Raw genomic sequence first — 21245 nt, forward strand, 5'->3', positions numbered from 1 at the left:
TTTTAGCTGCATACGAGTGTCAGGCGTAAGCCATCAGGCATTGTTCTCAACGGGAAAGACGTTTATTGATCTTCATGACTCAGGAAATGGATGCAAGAAAATGGCTACAGGCCAAGCAGTAAACGACTGGAAATGTGGCAAATAAGACAGTATCTCAAGATCACTTAGTCAGCACAAAGGTCACAAAAATCCCCAAAGGTCGCTGTCAGAGAACCGCAGCAACGAGTGGCGTCTTCATGTCCAGGAGCAGTAAGTGTAGAGATCACCTGAAATCACCTGTGTGTGGATCCAAGTTCTAGTCGTGTAGCTGTGTGTGATTATTGAGAATGGTAAGTTAAAATGAAAAACAGTTCACTGATCATCCAGATATTGTGTCGATGAGTCATCCAATCATAACAGTGAAGCTACAGTTGACTCAACCCACCGACAAAGGAAATGAGCAGCACCTTGTTAGTTCATTCAGTGGTATAAAGTTACATCACTCTGTTCCTTTTTCAAAATAGCTGTTGTAAATTTGAACCACTGTCAGTCAAATCCAGATGAAATTGAAACATGACAGTATGAGAGTCGGCCTGCACAATCTAAAAACTGTGAGTTCACACTTCTCTGCTAACAGGTTTTCCGTTGTAGCACTGCAGTGAAAGCTCACAAAGTGTCTGAGTTTTTACTGACAACAACTTCTGGTTTACTGTATTTATAGCTGCAAAGAAAAAAAAACAGGATGTTGTTTTTGCAGTTTTCTAGTTTGCGAAACATGATTTCTGATAACGTTCTTCAGAAAATGATTTTGTAACTGCACAGATCGTAATCATCTGCTGAGAAAGCTTACTGATGAACTTTCTAGAGCCCCTGTTGTCAAAGAAAATCTACCTGTGAGACGGAGGAAATATAAGATTGTGTAAGCCACATGTGTGAGAAGCAGACAGGAATTTGAAGATCTGAACAGTTTGAGAATGAACTTTGTCTCTTTCAGCTAATGGACGTCTCGAGGCTTCTCCTGTCCGTCGTCATGGTGATGTCCACATCTGATGGGATATCAGGTAGTGTGTGCACAAAGAACATAGACAAAAGAAAAAAATATTACTCTTCATCATTTAGAGGAATGAGATGCAAGATGTAAGAAAAATCATCAGCTTTGTGATGTGACTGCAGAGTTTATGGCTTATGAGGAGAGATGCAGTTCATAATGTGAACATGCACACCAGAGGGCAAATATAAAGGAAACAAAGCAAAGTTTGTTTTAACTGACTTGCATGACAAATGACAGAGAAAAACAAATATTCTGGGAATGATGTCACACCTTAGACATCTTTTTGGTAACTCCCCTAAATGCACAAATGTGCATTGATTTTAGACAGAAGCGCCATAACACAAATCAAACGGTAATTAAAGGACAGACAGTGGAGACGGTGGAAAACTACAAATATCTCAGGACTATTTCGGATAATAAGTTAAAATTTACCTGCCATTCAGAGAACCTAAAAAAAAAGAAGGCCAGCAAAGATTGTTTGGTCTAAGAAAGCTCGCAGTTTCAGGTTGATAAGTCATTGATCTTATTTTATAGATCATGTTCTGAATCTGTGTTGACTTTTTCTCTCCTCTGTTGGCTTGGAAATCTTAGTATCAGGTCAAAAAATGCCCTTAGCAGAGTAATACATGCTAGTAATAAGATGTTAGGAGTTGAACAATGCTCACTTACAGAACTGCTCAGATCATCAGGAAAACTAAAGGCATTCTTGCTGGCAGCTCTCATCCTTCACATGCTGAGGTCCAGTTTCTGCCTTCAGGCCTCCAGCTCAGACTTGCTAGTTTGAAAATTAACAGGTTTTTTTGTTTCTGCAGAAATTTCTCTTTTAATGAAGGTAGAGGGACTCGCACCTGATTGTTAGTGTTCATAGCAACTGTCGATAGACAATGAAATACGCTGCTGTACTCTTCCTGTTATTTATTTATTTATGTTTGATGGTTTTTTTTGTATGTCTTATTGTTTTTTGTTTGTTTTTTTACTTTCATACTTTATTTTTTAGCTTTTATATTTGCTGTAACATCAATTGCCCATTTGGGACACAAGTAAATCTGAATCCCCTAAATCCTTAATTAAGCAAGAAAGAAAGTGAAAGTGTCTCTATAAAGCACATTTTAAAAGATCAGTTCCACAAAGAGCTTTGCAAAAGGGTAGCCAAAAGAAGGTAAAATTAAATGTTGTTGTACATTTCCATTAAACATTGACCATTCTTGCTTTTATGTATCTTCTTTCTCCTCACTTTCAGGAGCATCAGATTCTTCCTGCTTTCACCTGGACCAGGATAGATATAAAGTTATTGAAGGCGAAGCATTTTATTATGTGCCCTTCGATATGGATGACCCCAACCTGCCTGATGAAAACATTACGTGGTTCAAAAAGGGCTCAGAGGTCATGAATATCACCACAGACGAGACACACAGGATACATTACCATGGAGGAGCGTTGCTTTTCTTAAACATCAGCACTGATGATGCTGGCTACTATTCTGCCAGGTAAGAATATTTGTTTATGTTCAGCTCTTTAGCTGCTGCTTTGTCATGTGTGGTGCTATATTGAAATATTAATGGTACATGGATTTAAATATGAGGAAATTAATGGATTATGTTAAACTTTAAGCCTGGTCATGTGTTTGAAGTATCACCCTTAAAATGTCATTTTTTCCTCCGTTCAACCAGATTAAAATGAACTGACTCCCTTTCATAGTTCATCGGTAAAACATTTTGAACCAAATTCACAGGTCTAACTTGCACTGGGTTTTATTTATTGATCATAATTTGTCTGAAATAAAGTTTCTGAAAATATATAAGTCTTGACATCATTCACATATTACACAAATATGGATTATCCTGGTGCCTGCCTGGGGTTTCTCCTCCTGTTGTCCTTTCACTTACTGCATCTTTTATAGCGGCTGACAAAACAGCTACTCTTATTTACCTATTTTAATAGTTTCATCAACATGAAAAAAAAAAAAAACTAACATTTTTGTATAAATCGCTCCATTTAGATTACATTTGTAATCATGTAATTATACCCTATGAGTTTTTTTTTTCACTCCCTCTTTTCCTCTTTGCTTCACAGTCAAAAACCCACAGGAATTATACCGATAGTTGAATCTGTCTTATTCACTAGTGCCTGTAATGATTCTGCCAGGCAAACGCTTGGCAGAATCATTAGGAGAGGATTTTTAAACCTACTTACAAGTGGAAAAACAAAGGGAGAATAGCATAGAGCAACACGGTGATGCACAGAAAGAAAAATGTGAAAGAATGGATGGATCTGACAGACTACAAGGCAAAAGTATAAACACAGAGGAGGGGGATTACTAGGTAAATGATCAGGCTGATTCGTTGCAATGGTTTAGGAATATAATCTGGGGCAGCTGATGTAGACCGACAAGTAAAGCCTGCAGGGCCAACATAGGAAAAAGACACACAAAAACAGGCAAAAAAAACCAACTAATTATGTAAAATACTGAGTGCAGAGGAAACATCTGAACATAATGACAACAGAGAAACACAGGGATGACTAAACAATCACAAACACTTTGAATATTGAAACAAAGGAGTGAAATGAGCACAGAATAACTGTGACTAACAAAACCAAAATTCACAGGTTCTAAAACTGAAGACTTACAGTAAGATATTGACACTCAATAACATAAAAAAACAACTTTAGGTGTCAGTATCACAGTAATATGTACAAAAAATCAGTTTCCGTATTCTTTCTGAGTGCATGTTTTTCTGCACACCTGCACAGCAACAGTGTGTGATCAGAGGAAAGATTACATTTATTTAAAGAACCGAGAAATGATGAGCTCAACAACAATAGTTGTGCTTCCTGTTAGCCAGTAAAAATAACTAATCTGTTGGATCTGGTAAACTTTATTCTGCCATGTTCATCACCAACATAATGAAGAGTATGAAACCCATTACATGTGCTAATGGCAAACTGAAGACGTCTTTTATCAAGAGCCTTAAGTAATAAGGTTGTGGATGCATCCATGTTTGTTGGTCTTCTATTTGAGACCACAACACGTAACACTGAACTTTCTTAGTTGCACCACTTTAATTGAACTGATTACCAAGCAAAGTCTTTTTTCTGCAACACATTTAATTGACGTAAGTGCCTCAACAAGGGAGAAGTTATCAGCGACACAGATTGTGTGGAAGACGAACAGTACAGAAAACAGACAAAGCTAGTTTTTCACCTGCAGTTGTGCTTCTGACAATGCTTTTAATTCTCTTTGACTGCCATTAAATGGGAGGAAGCCAACCATCGTCGCCCAATGAAATACCCACCTTGAATACCCCATCAGATTTCCAGAAGACGCATCAGTGAACGCAACCGTCTCTGTTTTCGCTTCGTACAGAGGGTCTCAGCTATTAAGAAACGATTGCTTGTTGGAGGGAAGCAATCATATTTTGTCATACAAATGTTGGTGTTTTGTCATGGCCAAACACCAACATTTGGCGATGACATGGGTAATGCACCAATATGAATCTACAAAGCTTACCAGAAGTTGCCTGCCCTGTAAACAACCGTCCTCATCTGCAAAGAGAGGCGTGGCAGTCCAAACGACTCAGCTGCTAATGCTAATTCAGTATTTGGAAGTGTGACCAACTCTGACTGAACAGGGTTGTTCCGTTCCTCCTCTGTCATTGCTAAAACTACACGCAGACTACAACTCTTTTTATTTCATTTTTCTTTGCTTCATCAAATGACGCGTCATTATTCGTATTGTGACCATCCGCCTGGACATGACGATCTCCCAGCTAAGAGAAATCAACTGATCCACTGTTGCCAGCCACTTCTGCAGGCTCAAGCAGCCATACCAGTTCTTCTTCCCAGTTGCTTTGCTGCCATGCCTCAGGACGTTTGCTTGTTGTGATACGCTGTCTGTATTTCTGAATGTTACAGTTTGGATCTGGTAAACTTTATTCCGCCATGTTTGTCACCAAAGCACATGCAGCATAGTATAAATCTCATGGCATGTGCTTAGCAGGGATGCCCAAAGTAGGTCCTGCAGGGCCGGCATCCTGCGTGTTTTCATTCTCTCCCTGGTGGTGGTAACAACAACCTTTTCAGCATGTCAATGTTCTTCTTCTTCTTCTAATGAGCCATCATTTGCAGACTTTCAAATACTCTCTAAAATTCTCAAGCAACAAGACAAGAACATAGATAATTATCTTTCTATTTTCACATCTTACACTGACTCATTGATAAGATTTTTAAAGTACAGCTTACAAAGATTTCACAGTACATTGCGCTTACTTTAATCAACCTGTTGCTCATTTCTTACTACTTACTTTCAACAAACATTTTTTTCATCCTTGCTGACCTTAAAGGCCTTTTGAGCACAATGGATTTACTGTAACCTGTGTAGGCACACTATTTATCAGGAGAGCTTAAAGTAAATCAGGAAGAACTAAAAACATTGTGCACCTACAGTGTTTTGTGGTTAGCTGTGCCAGCAAACAAAGTCAAAATAGCATCCATAGGTGTTCAACAAACACCAGAAATTACTCACTTATTACTGGAAACTTTAAAACTGCTCAGTTTATCATACACACAGATAATGCTTCAGCAGCCACAACAACAAAAGCTGCATTGCACTGAGTCTCTCTGCTGAAAAAAGTGAGTTTTCCCATCTCCACATCAAGGCAGGAAGTCATGGTTTTAGTGCAGAAACTTCCCACATATAAGGGGAATTTCCAGAGATTGTGTTATTAGTGACAGTAACATTGTGTTAGCAGACCAAAAAGCTAAATTTGTGACCATTTTGCTGTCATGCTGTTTAATAGCATAACGCTGTTCATCCACAAGCTGATAGTGGTTGGTGAGGTTAGCAAGACAGTCTGCTCCTGTAGCTAGTCTGCAAGTCATTGGCTTGTAGACACACTGCCCCTGGTTTACCAGCTGATGCTTAAGAACACAGTGAAGTGACAGGCGGGGCTCGTCTTATTTTAGTCTGTGTGTTAAGCAACCAGAGATAGTTTCAAACAACCAAATTTGGTGTTCTTATAAATGAAAGGAAGGAGCAGTGGTCTCCAGTTATCCGGGAAGTCAGCAAAAATGCAGAGAAAAGTCTGGTCACTGAGACATTACCTCTGGGATTTAATTTTATATGATGAGAAATGTCATTGGTTAGCTTTTAAAACTGATTAATATACCTTGGTACTGACTATTGGTCCGTGGATAGGTAGTGTGTTGTAGTGTATTCTGCACTTTTACTCTTAAATTAACAGTTTTTCGTCACAGCAACAGATCTGAGGACATTCATGACCTTTAGAAGATTTATTAATGTAGCTTTGTATTTTAACTCTGTTGTATTTCTAGGCTACAAGATCCTTTTTCTTTTTTGATGTTTGAGATCAGCTAATCTGTGAATGTTTCTTTCTCCACAGGCACATTGAGCCATCAGGTGAATGTTTCTACTATCATCTGAAGATCGAGGTCTTCAGTGAAACAAGCCGAGAGAATCTGACCTATGGAGCTATCCGAAACTCTGCCCAGAACATAAACATTCCTTGTCCACAGCCTGTTAAAGACACATGCAAAACATTCAACGGGAACTTCACATGGTTCAAGGTAAGGGAATCTCTGATTACTTTATTTTGTGAAAACACATCGCAAAAGTGGTCGGTTTCTAAGACATTAAAAGATTTAATTATGTTCCATCATTTCTAACGTCTGTCTTGTTTTTATTGCAGGGAAAGAATCTGAAACCTAGTGAACACAGAGAAAGCCTTTGGGTAACTGATGCAAAAAAAGACGATGAGGACATCTACACCTGCATATGTACCTGGACTCACAACCACAAGCTGTACAACTCTTCTGGATCCAGGAGACTTTTTGTTTTAAGTGAGTCTTTTTAGACTGTTGGCTGTTCAGATGCAGACAGGCATGTGCTTTGTCCTAATAATTATAAAGTGAAGTGAAAAAGTATTTGCTCCCCCCACTGATTTATTCTGTTTTTGCTTCTTTGTCACATTTGTTTCATCAAACTGGTATTAGATTCTCACTTTAGTTGATTTCAGTTCATATGTATAGTTTTTGTTCTTAATGCAACGCTCTGCAGTGCCTAACGAAGCACAACACAGTGAAAACGTTTCAACTCTGCTCCCTTGTAGAAAGAGCCATCTTTCGAAATGCAACAATTGTCTCTCCAACCAGCAAGGAGCAGTTGGCTGATGAAGGTAAAAAAAACAGCTTAAAACATTAGAAAGGCTATAAATCCCTCCCTTAAAGTTCATATCCTGACTCCTGGTGAGTTCTGGTCTGATGCTTTGCTTTAAACCGTAATGGGGCATAATTGTGCTGTAATGTTATAAAATCACTGATTAAAAAAATACTTAGGATGGATTTTCTCATTTCTTGTGTTGCTAACAGAAGTTTATTTTGTGCCGCCATCTTCTAATAGTCATTATCCATCTAGTAGCACAGATTAGCATAAATTACAAAATAATAAAAATGAACACAATTTTGTTGGCACCAAACATACAACATTTAATGACGTCTGATATAGTTTTTTCCACACAACTTCAGTTTTACTGTAGCTGTTGCTTCAGGTGAATATTTTATTGAATTAAATAGCATTCATAAAACAATATGATACCTTTAACCTTTTATCATCTGACGTTATGGACACATTTTTTAGAGATATATTTGTATTATTTCTACACTTTTGCTTTGTTTTAAAAATATTTTGTTTGTATATAAGTTTGTTTATTCTTATAAAGTCAAACTCAAACGTTTTTACTGATTAAGGTTTCAGTAGAAATGAAACATTGTTATAAAACACACACAGTGAATGGAAACTATATGTTAACGTAACAAACCATCATGTGTTCAACAGGCTCCAGCATGAAGCTGAACTGCACCGTTCACTGTGGGATTAATGCAGAACGGGACTGTGAGGCCACATGGTGGGTTAATGGAAAACCAGCGAAGCAGATGGATGGATACAACGAGAACAGCACATTGTAAGTCTGAACATTATGTTAACTATGCTGTGGTTAATTTAGATGAAAATTCTGAATTGTAATCTTTTCCTGAGGGGAACCAGTGTACCATTAGAGTATTTTATAATAATGTATTAGAAAAATGGAGGAACGTTAGTTAAACATCCATTAACGAAACAGACATTTAAATTGATGTCCTAGTAATTAAATCAATACTCAGTAAGCATTTATACACCACTGATGTTTGTACAACTTTTAATGGAACATTATTTTATTTCTTAGAGACATTGAGGATCCTTCAAAGAGAACCTTCTCCACAGCAATCCTGACCATCCAAAGGGTTTCAGCTGAAGATTTCCAGAAGAAGTTTCAGTGCAAAGTGTCAGGATTTTATACAGCAAACTCTGCAACTTTAACTCTGAAGCAAAGAGGTTAGTGTTGGTGTTCCCCTAAACTTTTTAACTTCTGGCCTAAGATATGAGTTACAGGAGCTTATAATCCTTAATGTCACTGGAGATACTATGCTAATGTTGCAAAAAAAAAAAAAAAACTAAATTAAAGATAAAAGTAATTAATGTAGAATCAATAATCAGCATTCTGTCATATCCATGGCCGTTTGGGTCGGGATTTTCTTTTAAGTTCCATTGTTCTTGTCTAAATCTGCCAATTTCTCTCTTTAAGATGTTACCATATTAGTTCATTTCTCTATTTTAGTTTGTTTTTGTCTTCAGTTTTCTGTATATTATTTTCTGTAGATTTTTCCCAGGTTTTGTTCTTTGGATTTCAGATCACTTTAGTCTCACTTAAGCTTCTCTCTTAATTAGTCTCCTTCCTCAGTTTCCTTGTTATTCTCTTTCATTCTTCTGACTAATCTCTTGGTTCTCTTGTCACATCACTACCCTGCTACGGTGGCCACAGAGGGCCAACAGAATGCAAAAGCCGCAACACAACAGGAAAAGGCACAATTCAACAACAAAAAGCCACAATGCAAGCAATGTTAACAAAAGTCATGCAAGTAAAGTAATAATTTCTGATTTAGTTAGCTTCTGTTTCATTCGCGTTTAGCATGACTTCTGTAACCTTTTGATGTTGCAATGAGGCTTTTGCATTTTGCCCATCACACTCATGCATTAATTGGCTACCATTTACATTTATTAGAAAAGGACTTAAGTAAACAAATAAGTTTCAATAGTTTTTTCTGATTTCTAAATCCCAGTGGCCTTGACGTCGGTATTCTGACGTCTCTGGGAACATTTGGCTTAATCCCCACAATTAATTGTTGTTCTTAGCTGAGTTTTGTTAGATTTGTCACAAATCTTGTTGAAACATCTTTGTATTTGTCTTCCAGAGTCCATCATTCCCCTCATCGTTTCGGGGATGTGTGTGTTTGTGATTGCTGTGTTCGCCGCTCTGCTGGTGAAGTATTTTGCCATTGACCTCGCTCTGTTGTTCAGGCCCTACTTCTCTCCAGGAAAATGCAATGAAGGTACGAAATAGTCAAGGTTTTCCTTCTTCAAAAGATGAAATCTGGAGATTTCTATCAATTGAAGCAAAAGGCTCTAAATAAATAAGCTGAATTTAAGTCACTTATCAGTATTTTAACCAGTCACAAAACTGAACAATGCTAAATAACTGCTTTTTATACAATTCTGTTTTAACTTTATGTGAATATCACATTCATTTTGGGCCTTTTGTGGTTAATTTGAACCATTCTTCTTTGGGACGGAGTGATGATACAACAATTTGAATGAATTTGAGAAACAAAAATGTAGTGTACAAGTTTGAATATGTGAAATTTTTGGCAGCGTATTGATCACAAAAAATGCAAACTTAACTTATATTGCTTGACTTGTCTGCACGTTTCAACCATCATGACCCAAAATGTTACTCTAAGATTAAATTAAATTGGTTACGATGATCAAGAACAACCCAGGAAACGAGAACTTTTTTAAGTCTATCAAGAACTGGAAGGTATTTCTTCCTCAATACCAACTAAGAAAGAAACACTTAGTCAAAAATTAATATAATCAAGCTGGACAGAAATTTGACCAAACTGAGTGGAATACTAAAGGAAGACGACCAGCTAAAAATAGTTCAAATTTACCTCAAACCATCTGGGGACTTTCACAGCCCATGTCTGGCAACAATCAGAGGTTTGCCTCAGAATCTCCCCATTGCTCTTCAAGAAGTGGTCTGAAATGGAAAAAAATATGGCGGTGAGGAAAAAAAACCAAGAAGTTTAATGGGACCACATCCAAATCATGATCTGTAATCAGTTACTCATCAGACATGATAGCTGTTTTTCCTTGCATGTAGTTTAGTAGCGCACAGTTCCAACAAATCAAAAAAAGGCAAACTTTGAGTTTAGAGTGTAAGAGGCTGAAGAGCTGGGTTTACTGTGTGTTGTGTTGAAGGAGTGGTAAACAGTTCAGGAAGCAGCTGTGATTTAAGTTAGCAGAACAAGTCGCTGCCTGCTGAATGGGAATCTTCAAGATCTTGTTGTTTGTGTGACCCAGATATGAAGATGTATGATGCCTACGTGGTTTATCAGACACAGAGCTTAGACAAGGAAACCGAAGACAAACTGTCCAACTTTGTCACAAAGACTCTGCCCTCGGTTCTGGAAGAAAAGTGTGGATATCGACTCTTCATCCAGGGAAGAGACGACATACCGGGGGAAGGTCAGTAATTTTAGCCTGTTTGTCCTCAGGTTCGGCTTATAGAGCGTCTGAGTGCGGCAGAAAGACGTCGAACAAGTTCAAGGGGTGTGAATACAGAGAATAAAGAGATAGGATTATTGCGCATCAGTGGATGAAATGCACTTGAACTAATAAGTATTTTTCTGGTCCATCAGATCGTGTGGAGCTGGTGGAGAGCTGCATTAAGCAGAGCAGGAGGCTGATGGTCATCCTGACACCAGGATCAGGACCTGAGATGATGGAAAATCCCACCTCAGACCAAACTTCAGCCATTGGGTTTGACTGGCAGGTAAAAGAGTCTGGGGGTCAAAGGGCATGGAGTGGGATTAATCCAGTTCATATTCTTCTTGTTTTAATTAAATCTAGGTGTTTACAATGCCAATGGCAAGGCAGCAGATCACATTGCAACTCGATATTCTCATATTACAGTTTTTTCCAGGTGCTTTGGTGTATTTCTCTGATTAGCAAATTCAACATCTGTAATTTCATTCTTAGAAACTCCAACCTAAATCAATTGTTTCCATACATTTCTCTGCTGCTTTTGAACATCCTTATTTCCTTACATAATGTCCGTCAAATTCAACTATATCTATCAAAGCTGAATGAGTTGTTTCCTACAAGACCTGTAAACCTAATTTTATTGAACAGGATGTCAAAACCAGTCGAGCTAATTCTTTGCGTGTCATTTTCCTAAAAGTGTTTCCCAAGTTGAACAGTTTCTCTAAGGTTAAATGAGGTTAAGACGAGGTCTAAATTACTAATGTACTGTGAAGCATGAGTTGGAGCCGATGATGAGCCTCCCACCCACAGTCACTTACGGTTTTTATTGATTGCGTTGACGAAGTTGTCAACTCAGACTCCACATTTTTGAAACCGTTGACACACAGACCTAAACGGGAGCACTCGTGGTCAAAGTGACACGTTTGGTTTGCAAAACATTTCAAATATCAAATAATTATTACCGTCAAATAGAACAACTTACAGCCAAGTGTCTGAGTTCTTCCAATCAACTGTTACATAATGAACAACAAAACACAGCACTCGCACGTCGATGTTGCCCAGGAGTGAAGCATCATATTCACTAAACACAGCGACTCTATATTTCAAACAGCGTCTCCTACTGTGCTGGGTATTTTCAAGTAGTAGTTCAAGCTTTTTTCACACTAGAAAACCTTTCCAGACTGAAATGTCATTCTGAAGTCCAGCTTAGGCCATTTGACCCTCTGATTCATAGTCACGGCGTCGGGACTTTTCATTTCGCTGACGCCGTCATTGACATGGACTATTGAACTTGAGGACTGAACTGTGAGTGACGAGCTTTTGCAGAATATCACTCAGATTTTGCAATTTGTACCGCTTTAAAAATACACTAACTGTTATGCAAATGTCAAAACCAATGTGAGTAATGCACCAAAGAAAAAAATATAAAGCGTGATAAATAGTGTTACCATAGCAACAGCTGCCTCTGAGGTGAAGTTGTCTACAAGGGCCACGGTCTCTTTTTGAATCTATGAACCGCTGGCTGGTTGTGGCTCAAGCACGTCGTAAATAATAATAAAATATTTTTGTTTTTCTAAACCGGTCAACTGAACGAGGTCTAAATATTCTCCAGGTCGGGCTTCACCACGCGCTGGTGCAGAGGGAGATGAGTGTGATTCTGATTCAGCTCGGAGAGATGGGGCCACAAGGATACTCGCACCTTCCTCCAGGCCTGCAGCACCTGATCCGTCAGAGCGCCCCCATCAGGTGGCCGAAGGGCTCACGGGCAGCCTCCAAGTGCAGCTCGCGCTTCTGGAAGAGAGTGCGATACCTGATGCCAGTCCGACCCGCCAGAAAACGAGATTCATCTGCCATCATCTAAAACCGCTGAGCTTTGAAATGTGAACATGGAAAATTAAACTGAAATGACGGACGGATTCTCTACAATGAATAAAGATGAAGGACTTCATTTAATTTTAGTTCTACTTTAACTCCTCAAATGTTAGTGTAATACTACAGTCTGTCAGATATCTTAAAGCTTCAATGTCTCACAGACAGAGTTGGTTTGTAACTAGTTATATTTACTCAAATACATTTACTTGAGGAACTTTTCGGGAAAAATTTACTTTTATGAATATTTTTATTACGTTGTACTTTCTACTTTAACTTCAGTAATTTTATTATGAAGTATTTCTGCTCCTACTTGTAAAATTTCTGGATTTTCTACTGAATGAAAAACAAACATGTTTTAACAAAAAAATCAACAGACACACACACAAACCTGAAGTTAAAGTTAAAGCAGAATCAGTTTTTTTTAAATAAACAGATTTGGAAACATCTTTCTTTTGCCTGATTTTGTTATTTCTGTTACTGATAGAAATTATTTTCATTTAGGTCCTAAAAATATAAAACTTTCCACTTAACTTTATATTTCATCAAACGTATTCCTCACTGTGACACAGTGTTGACGTAGATTCTCAATCATTCAGGACAACTGGATTCTTCTGTTTCCTGAAGAAGTTTCACTTTTTACTCAGAAACTTTCTTCCATTCGATCACCGGTTGGGATTCGGTCATTTTTTGGGACATTTGTATTAACAAGGCCATTGTGGTCACAAGTCACTGACCCACTCATCCACCCAGTGAGTCAGAACAGTCATTACCTCTTATGAAATGCCGCCCAATGTGGCCAATATGACATGTTTTGGTTGTGTGTTGCAATGTTTGATTGATTGATTGTGAAACCGCCTAGAGAGAAAAGTTGAGGCTGCACTGTACAGTGACTCAGAAATGTGTTCAAACTCCTTGAATCTTTCATTATTTTCGTACTATACAACCACAAACATTGGGTTTATCTTAATGTTATGTCTTAGTGGTGCCTACTCAACAACCCTAAACACACGAAGGTTTGGCTAAAACAAGCCCATGTGTTGAAGCGGCCCAGTCAAAGTCCAGACCTAGGAATCTTTGGCAAGGTTTGAAAGAGTGAAATGCAACGAGAAGAATTTAATTTTCCTATTTGCAGAGACACAACCAAAGACTTTAATCTGGAATCGGAGCAAAAAGTTCAACAGGTGTGAATATATCCTCATGTCTGCAAATTAAATTATGTAATATTCTATGTAATAGATATAAAAGTAGTCCCAAATGACAATGGTTTGTGATGTTAAATAAAAAGCAAACCTTTTTTAGGATAAATTTATTTTTGCTGTTGAGTGCTGAGGATTCAAAGAAGATATTAATCAGCTGTTTGGTCACATTTTACTATTAATATAATGATCACAAACCACAGCAGTTCCCAAAATTCAGAATAATCTCTTCTATCCCCACAGCCCATATCTGCTGCTGTGACTGCTGGCAAACCAACCAATCTCTGAATCAGTTTCATGTGGTGCAGACCTTGTGGTGAGAACTTTTCTGTTGAAAAGTTCTCACCACACGGTCTGTCGCCTCGGCGCTTTACCGAGAGGCTGAGAAATTTGATAAACTACCATATTTCCTCCGATAACACAACATTGCTGCAATCCACGAGGTTGGAAAATAAAAATAAACTTGTGTGAATACAAAAAACCCCAACTCAGAACATGATTGTGTGTTTCATGGCATCCTTTTACCTTTATGCACCACTTTGTGTTGGTTGGTCAATTAAATCTCAAATTCATTGAAGCTTGTGGCTGATACAGCTCGTCTAATGTGGAGTTCCTCAAAGCTCTGTTCTGGGACTTGCTTAGTTTTTATTGTGTATGCTGCTTATGAGTTCTATTTCTGGAAATTTGTTTATCCCAGTTCATTGTTTTGCAGATGATATTCAGATTTGCATGCCCTTAATCATAAAAGAATCTGGTCTGGAATATTTTACCTCAGATCTGCTGAAAGGTTGGAGAACTTTAAAATCATCCTAAACACTCACTTCTATTCTATGACATTGAAGTAAAGGTCTGGAAGTTTGATTTTGGACAATCTGACCAGAGCTCTAGTAGACTATAAGAATGAACTTCTTATAGTCTTATAGAATGAAGCAGTGGTTCCCAAACTTTTTCTCCTGGGCCCCCCCTATGGCTTACAAATAGCTGTCTGGTTGAACGACGTTTGTGAGGTGGGGAAGAGGATTCTTAGAAACTCAGTCTCTAAGAATGTCTCACAGAGGTTCCCAAACTGTGGGAGTTTGGGAACCTCTGTGTTAGAGAGTCACAAGACGTGGAATCTATAAATTTTTGTTCCTCAAGTGTTTGGGAACCGTTTGTGTGGAGGAGGGAGAAGGCAGAGAACGAACCCAACTCTGAAACGTGAGGAAGACCCGGCTGACTCCACAGAGCTGAAGCTAACCTCAAACTGCATCGTCATCTCAGTCAGATAACAACTTCCTACAGGGAACACTCTGTCCCAAAACCACTCCCTCTGTTTTTACATTTCCAGCTGTGTCAGGATGGCAAGCAGAAAATTTTTTTTAAAAAACCGCAGGTATGTAAGAACAGAAAACGTTTCAGTACTTAGTAAATTAAAGCAAATATCAGAATTTGAGAAATATGTTTTAAGTAGATCTGGGTAGTAATGCACATGGAAGGGAAAAAAGGACTTTGTCTTAATGCTGTTTGGTAGAACTCAAACTAAGACGAAGAGGTTTGATCAAAAGAATTTATTTAATTAAGAAACTGAAGAAAACTTACAGAGTATTTCACAACTACTGCTCATAAAAGTCTTACCTAATAATTGATCAATTACTAAAATATTATTCAGTTGCATGTAATGGCAGACTTATTTTTCAAACTGGGACTTGATCTTATAATTATTTAATAAAGAGTCATTTATGCAAGTCTGCATTTACTCTTAATTATGGCAGAAGCTATGCTGAAGCTAACAGAAGAGTCCTAAAGAAGCTTTGCAGATGAACTATATGTAGTATATATTGTGAAATACATCTTACATCTGAAGAGCTAAGGAGGAGCAGAAATTACATACTCCTAATAACAGGCACGTACAGTGGGGGGCCTGGGGGTGCTTGAGCACCTGCCCTTTTTGCTCCTTGCCCCCAAGTGCCCTTTGGGTCCAAATTTTTTTTTTTTTTTTTTTTTTTATTATTATTATTACTATTATTTTTTCCCAAGCCCTCTTCTGACATGTACTAAATTATTAGTTTTTTTTGTTTTATTTCAAGAAAAACAACATAATAAGCTCTCCGGTCACCTGTTACCTATGACCTTTTGCCCGTGACGCATGACGTAGCTGCCTCCCGCTCAGTCATTGAGACAAGGTAGCTTACTGCGGAGCTCAACGCGGAGGAGGAAGGAAGGAAAAGTAAGGACAAACTGTTCTTATCTATCGATTCAGTATTTTATTATACAGACATTAGGCTGTTGTTGTTGTCCTATTAGGTAGCTGTTAGCTAACGAGTTTGCTAGCAAAACAAGATAACTAAAGCTTCTTCCCTGTATTGCTAATTATAGCGGTCATTCTTCATTATTGCTGATAGGGCCACATCGACGATCCAAAACCTGTCATCTCCATGATGGATATATGTCCGATTATCTAATTTTCTTTGCTGCATAATGTACATTGCATTTATTCTAGCATTAGGTAAATGTATCTTGAAGGAGAATAGCACCTTCAAAACGGTTTGAATTATAACGATTTTTTTTAAACAAAAAATTTTATTTAAATTTTTTTAATGAAATAACAAATTTTTGTCTTGTGAACTTAAAAAGTTATTTGTAAAACTTAAAACTTTTATTTGCACACATCAGAAATCTTTTGTTGCAATTTTCGGCCCTGCCCACGACGTCTTGTGAGAAGCAAGCAAAACTTTGAATCACGAACAAAAACTTAGAATAGCAAGAAAAGATTTATGTCTCACTTTATGAGACATAAATCTCTGATTTTAATTTTAAAAATGAAGCAAAACTTTTGTTTAAAAATTGTTTCAATTCAAAATGTGTTGATCACAATTGTATTTTATTTAATTGAGGTTAGTTTTTATTTTAATGGAGAATTGTGAAACATATTGAACTCCATAGCAGAGGCCTCCTTTTCTCTGAAATTAATATTGTGCTTTGGACTGAAAAACATTGGTTTAAATACAAGGGTAAAGAATTGGTAGTGTGGTTTAATACAGTGTTCTTATCATAATTCATTATGTTTTGCTTTTTTCTGTTCAAAGATGCCACGTAAAGAAAGACTGCAGAAACAAAAAAGAAAGGAATTGATAGAAGCAGCAAAAGGTAGTGGACTGTTGACCAACTGTGTCAGAACGAGTACCGCAGGTAAGAACAAAAAAAAATGTTCTTACCATTATCAACATGTAGTTTTTGGTAGTGAACAATATATTTAATATTACAGGGAATCGGTTGTGTTTTTCTTATGCTAAGATGTACTAAATCTAGGTGTAGAATAATGATTAGTTTGTTTCTTGCTCTCAGATGGACAGAAAGAAAGTGATAGATCAGAGGAGGAGACAAAAATGCAGTCAACAACACAGGAAGACAGGCAAGGAGAGGGACAACAGTCAGAAATAAACACTATGGACGAAAACGCGGAGCAACAAGTCAGAGAGAGGCCATTCACATTCTTACTGGACCTTCCACACCCAAATGACCCAGCACATGTCTTGAAGTTCAACATAAAATATGATGAAGCATTTATCCAAAATTGTGTAAAACAAGGACCATGCCAACCAGAGCTGTCATTTCCTAAAAATAAAGAAGGGAGGTCTTTTCAGAATAAATGGTATAAGAGTAACCCATGGCTGGAGTATTCTCCCAGTTTAAATTCCATGTTTTGTTTTAGCTGTCGTGTTTTTTTGAATGAAGAAAAGTACATGTTCCGCAAATCATGGAAGACAATAGGATTAAACAGATGGAACAAAGCATTACAGAAAATTAAAGAGCACAGTGCATCAGAGTCCCATATGTATGCCATGGTAAAGTGGAACACCTTTCAGAAAAAATCACTGGAGGCATTTTTGGAAACTGGTAACCTTCAATAACAAGCTGCAAAAGACAAAGAAAAGCAGAGGAACAGAGAAATTTTATCTCGGTTGATTTCCATTACAATTTATTTGGCAAGACAGGGCATGTCATTTAGAGGAGATGATGAGACTTCAGGAAGCCTAAATCGAGGCAACTTTTTAGAGCTTGTGGAGTTATTCGGCAAGTATGATAGTGTCATTAAATTGCACCTGGATGGTTTGAAAGAAACACTGGAAAGTAACAAAATACCACTGGTCTCACTACTATCAAACGGAACACAAAATGACATAATAAAAGCATTAGGTATAGCAATAAGACGTGCAATCAAAACTGAAATAGAAGAAAATGAGCTGTATTCCATTCTTATTGACGAAACCACAGATGTTTCACACATGGAACAAGTGTCATTTGTGGTCAGATACGTGCACAACATGCAGATTAAGGAGTGATTTATTCAGGTGTGCAACATTCAATCCACAAGTGGAGAAGACCTTGAAAATCTGGTTCTGGACGTACTGAAGGAAAACAATCTAAAAATGGATAACATCAGAGGTCAGGGATACGATGGAGCAGCTAACATGAGAGGACACTACAAGGGACTTCAGGCAAGAAATCTCAGGCACAATCCCAAGGCTTTGTATGTCCACTGTCAGGCACACTGTCTTAATTTGGTGTTAGTTGAAAGTGCCAAATCAAATATATGTTTTGTCACATTTTTCAACTTGGTTGAAAAACTTTACGCTTTCATTGGGAACTCATCAAAAAGGCATACTGTATTTATAGAGGTTCAGAAAGAAATGCAACCACATCAGCGTCCAGTTGAACTACAAAAGTTGTCTGACACTCGTTGGGCCTGCTGAGAAAGAGCCCTGAAGTCTCTCAAAAAGATCCTTCCCGCTGTTATGAAGTTCTTGGAGAATATGACTCAGGAAAGCCTCCCTGATCCATCAGCAGGTGACGCAGCAATCCTTTTGAAGAATATCAATTTTGAATTCTTATGTCTGGAAATTACTTGCCCCATTTTCCAAGTAACTGCAGTTGCATCAGATGCATTACAGCAGAAAGATATGGACCTGGCTGCAGCCTACAAAATTGTTGAAGGGGTACTACAGATACTGGAGTGTTGCAGATCAGAAGAAGAATTTGGCAAAATGTATAAAAAAGCCACAGAAAAGGCTGCATCTGTGGGGCTTGACCCCCCTGAAGAAGTCAGTGGACTCAGAAGGAAGAGGAAAGTGCCAGCAAAGTTTACTGCGGTTGGTACAGGTGCTTCTGATAACCATGTTTTCCCTACCTCGAAGGAGTCCTACCGTGCACAGGTATATTATGTTTTTGTAGACTCCATTACACAAGAGCTTCAGAAATGGTTTAAGGGAGGAGATAATGCTACCTGGGAAATATTAAATGCCCTCCACCGCCTTACTGTCCCAGAAAACTGGACCAATGCAACAGTTCCTCCAAAAGCACTTCAAGCTCTACTAAAGATGCTCTGCCAGTTTTATGAAATTGATGACCGAGAAAAATTGAAGACGGAGCTGAAGGTTTTTCACAGATCATATTTGGAGTTTTCATCTTTCAGTGTGTCATCAATGCTGTCTGTCATCAAAGAAAAATATGCTGATCTGGTTTTTCCCAACATGACTGGACTACTGAAAACATATGCCACCTTACCAGTGTCTACAGCAACCGTTGAGCGTTCCTTCTCAAAACTGAAGCTAGTGAAAACAAAACTACACAGCTTATGCAAGGAGGATAGGTTGTCAGACCTTCTTTTGTTGGCAATTGAGAAAGATGTGCCAATCATTCACAGTGAGGTCATTGACATTTTTCGAGACATGACCAACAGAAAACTGCTGCTGTGAACAGAAGAGAACAAAATAGCAAACATGCTTAAAAGTTGTAAGTTTGTTTTTAAACAGTTAAATCACCATGAAGGAAAAGAAGATTTTGGATAATAGTCTTAGATTCAGTTTGGGGGAAAAAAGAGCCTGAAATAAATAAGAGACATCAGCCTCCACTCAACACAGAGAAGATGAGACAATGAAGAAAAAGAATAGAAACTGAGATGAAAAAAAGAAAAGGAAAGATTGAAGAAAATGTATATAGGTACTTACAAAATACACTAAGACACAAATTTTGGTAGGCAGTAGGTCTCAGTAGGCTTTTCTCATGGTGACATGCATTAACAATTCAATTTTTGCTATTTTTTTGTCTGCAGTTCCACGTTAAAGTTTGATGCAGCTCTGCTTTCCTGAATGGACCATCTTTATCTCCACTGTAAGTGTAGCAAACAGGCAGCTCTTTTTTTATATAGATCACAGTACACTTAAAGGTTGCATTGTGCCCTTGTTTATAATTTTAATAGTGTAATTCTGTAAAGACAATGTGTCTGGTGGTCTAGCTCTGATTTACATATTTTGCTAAATTGCAGGTTTGAATATGGCAATACTTATAACAAAATAAACCTGTAGAAAGAAATTACTAATAAAATATCTAACATATGCATAGTGTTATGCTCTATATCAGGGGTGTCAAACTCAATTTCACCGAGGGCCACTTCAGCATATTGGCCACCCTCAACGGGCCACATTGACGGCACAAATCAGGAGTGCATCCCTTCTAAAACACACCCCAGACATAAAGGTTGACTTCCCTCATTCAGTTCTGTAGAGGTTTATAATGAGTCAATGGTCCAGGTGTGTTAGAGAAGGAATGCATCTAAAGTTGCAGATGGTAGCTCTGGAAAACTAGACTTGGGCAGCCCTATCATAAATGTATAAATATACAATGTTAAAAATAAATTAAACACCACCTCATATTGTTAAATAACTGATTTTATGTATTGACGTTTTAAATATTACATTTGAGTTTCCATGGATGTAAAATTACTGCTTAGTTTAAAAATTACAATATTTAAATCAGTGTTAAAGGTAAGCAAACAAATAATAAAAACAAGTCACATGGGCAGACATTATAGACTTTACGCAAAGATTTAGTCTCAGAGGCAACTGAAATCCTCATGGACTCTGAACTAAATGCGTCTTTCTGACCGGGAGCTGACAGCGTGTTGAAGAGTTATGGACCGGACGCTTTGGAGCGTCTGGTTAGGAAGCGCATTACAAACCTTTGGTTGAAATGGCGCGTGAAATTCAAGCCTCCATTACAGACCAGAGAAACCTAAAGAGAATGGAACGTTGTGTTAATCCATTGGAAGAGCCGGCAGTTTATCTTGAAATAAATGACGGTGCAAAAGTTAATTAGACTGTAACATGCGCAGTCCGCTGCTCAACCACTGCGGATGCGGCGGATTTTTCTGCAGACAAGACCTCTTGATCCATTTCTCTGGTTGCAATGCGCGCTCCCGACACAGGGGGAACAGATTTTCACAGGGGAACAGAATTTCTCACAAGACCTCTTACCAGGAGGAAGTGCGTTCAGACCCCAGCGGGTGAAGTGACATTAATTTAAGTGAAGTCGCTTAGATGTAGATACATTTATCTGCTTAATTTGTGATGGGATCTGGATTCACGGTAAATATTAGCTAAACCACATAAAATGCGACTAAATAGCCGATGTTAATATGAGTGTAATTTCACGGATAAAAATAGTACATGACCGA

At 38.0% G+C, this 21245-nt stretch overlaps 1 protein-coding gene across 1 annotated transcript; it reads left to right on the top strand.

Annotated features, from left to right (window-relative positions):
- On the top strand, nt 1-12821 carry LOC103134847 (interleukin-1 receptor-like 1). Its single transcript, XM_007547324.2, has 11 exons — nt 1-1040; nt 2271-2517; nt 6430-6613; nt 6736-6886; nt 7156-7221; nt 7881-8007; nt 8269-8417; nt 9335-9472; nt 10503-10667; nt 10841-10974; nt 12298-12821. Exons 1-11 carry the CDS (start codon nt 977-979, stop codon nt 12544-12546), a joined length of 1674 nt encoding a protein of 557 aa, XP_007547386.1. The 5' UTR covers nt 1-976; the 3' UTR covers nt 12547-12821.
- Nucleotides 12822-21245: the final 8424 nt, after the last annotated feature.

This window comes from Poecilia formosa, unplaced genomic scaffold (assembly GCF_000485575.1).
Source record: "Poecilia formosa unplaced genomic scaffold, Poecilia_formosa-5.1.2 Scaffold19, whole genome shotgun sequence".
In the NCBI taxonomy this organism is placed as follows: Eukaryota; Metazoa; Chordata; class Actinopteri; order Cyprinodontiformes; family Poeciliidae; genus Poecilia; species Poecilia formosa.

What these genes read in the sequence shown, in the direction of transcription:
- LOC103134847 (XM_007547324.2), top strand. Translation starts at nt 977, where the DNA reads ATGGACGTCTCGAGGCTTCTCCTGTCCGTCGTCATGGTGATGTCCACA. An exon ending in GGAACTTCACATGGTTCAAG is followed by an intron (nt 6,614 to 6,735) that starts GTAAGGGAATCT and finishes TTTTTATTGCAG; the next exon opens with GGAAAGAATCTGAAACCTAG. An exon ending in CCATTGGGTTTGACTGGCAG is followed by an intron (nt 10,975 to 12,297) that starts GTAAAAGAGTCT and finishes AATATTCTCCAG; the next exon opens with GTCGGGCTTCACCACGCGCT.